At 56.2% G+C, this 1712-nt stretch overlaps 1 protein-coding gene across 1 annotated transcript; it reads left to right on the top strand.

The window, feature by feature from the left end:
- Positions 1 to 432: 432 nt before the first annotated feature.
- On the top strand, positions 433 to 1270 carry ENH_00039850 (hypothetical protein, conserved; the record flags this gene model as incomplete). Its single annotated transcript, XM_013580711.1, has 2 exons — positions 433 to 896; positions 1234 to 1270. The coding sequence occupies 2 exons, from the start codon at positions 433 to 435 to the stop codon at positions 1268 to 1270; spliced, it is 501 nt and encodes a 166-aa protein (XP_013436165.1).
- Between the last annotated feature and the right edge of the window lie 442 nt (positions 1271 to 1712).

Below are 1712 nucleotides of genomic sequence, written 5' to 3'. Positions count from 1 at the left end.
GTGCCTGAAAATGCATGGAGACTGGGGCTGGCGATAGTGCCGGCACCAGTGCAGGCCTCCACCCCATAGGGCCTAGGAGGCGAGCTCCCCGAGTGGGACGAATCGAACAACAACAGATTTTGGAAAACTTAAGAATTACTGTATTTCGATAAATATAAGCTACTGTTTCAAGGAAATGGGCCTACGTTAGGTGCCGATCACAGGCCCTGCTCGAGGGGCAGGTAGCAGCGTAGTCGCAGCAGTAGGCGCTCTGCACTACATTTGGGGGCTGTTCCGGGATTGAAATCTTTGTTCTTTCCGGACTTGGGAGTAGAAATACTATGTTTTAATAACTCACGCCTAGAAGTCTTCGCTCGGTAAGGGATGCATCTCCGCAACGGACGCGTTATCGGCCCCACACCGCGGGAGACTTCGACAGTGTCGGTCAACAAAATGGCGAGCGGGACGCCAGCCCATCATCGCCACGCGACTTCGAAGCCCGCCGTGACAGAGCGGCCGCGTGGGCATAAGGAGGCGCCCCCGCAAGTGATACCTATAACCAATGCTATGCCAGGGGACAGTCCCTCCGTCACGTGGGACCCATTCCAGCCCGCTGTTAGTGTGATAAGAACTGCTAAAGTCGCGACGAGAGAATCGGACGCAACGTTTCCCATACTACCAGAAGATGGCAGCACTATGCAGGCCTTTCTGCAGCGCATCGAGCGCCGGTACACCCAGATGGGACTGGAACTGCGCGAGTGGGGAAATGCACTTATAGACGCGGCTCTAACGTATTGGATGTATCTACGGAGAACTATCGACCTAAGCGACTGGGCGACAGTACAGCGCAGGCTTTTGGAGCGGTTTGACAAAACAATGTCACAGAGTCAATTGTTAACGGAGTTGGCTAAAGTACGGTGAAATGGTAACCAGAAGGAATACACGGACCGGTTTGCGGCTGTAGCGGAGCGAGGTTTGGGTCTTGCCCCCGACGAACTCGCGGACTATTACTGCACCGGGCTACCGACAGCCCTCCATCTTCTAATCACCAATAACGGGCAGGTGAAGTGTCAGTCGTGGGAACAAGCGGCGACAGCCGCAACACGGCTCTACGAGCCCAAGCAGAGTTTCCTGGAACTCCGAGAAAGGACCAGTCGAGCCATTAGGGCTGCCATCCAAGCTATTGGACACCGTGGGCACCAGGAAATTGAAAGTCGCCCTGGGGGAACCCACGCGAACTGCTTTGAGTTTCAGGGTCGCGGGCATCCGGCACGTGTCTGCCCCAGCATAGGGGAACGTACCAAACGTCCGGGGGAAATATGCAAGAAATGTGGCGGTGTAAGACACTATGCTCCGTTGCTGACACACAACGCGGTCCGGCAGCGTAAAGGCGCCCTGACGGGATGCATACTTGCTCCGGCCGGGCTCGGCCACCTGTAGAGCAGTAGGGCGCTCACCCCTCCTAGCACTGAGAAGACGGAACGATTAAACGTGCGGGCCTAGGCGTGGTTGGAGAGGAGCGTTCAAGGCTGCCTAGCCATGACAAAAGGATGATGTGTGCTGTGGCGACAGGCCCTAATGCCATTCCACTCTCCCTTGAGTGGGAAAGCCAACTCCTCCGCACTGCGGAAAGAATTAATACGAGCGATGGGCACGCAGAAGGGACTCAGCCGCTTTTGGAAACGCGGCGGGAGTCTGGGTCAGCGTCGATCCTGAGTGAAGAGACTCCGGTG

This window comes from Eimeria necatrix, genomic scaffold (genome assembly GCF_000499385.1).
Source record: "Eimeria necatrix Houghton genomic scaffold, Enh_scaff2933, whole genome shotgun sequence".
Taxonomy (NCBI): domain Eukaryota; phylum Apicomplexa; class Conoidasida; order Eucoccidiorida; family Eimeriidae; genus Eimeria; species Eimeria necatrix.
The sequence above is the reverse complement of the archived record's forward strand: the minus strand, read 5'-3'. Positions and strand labels throughout refer to the sequence as shown.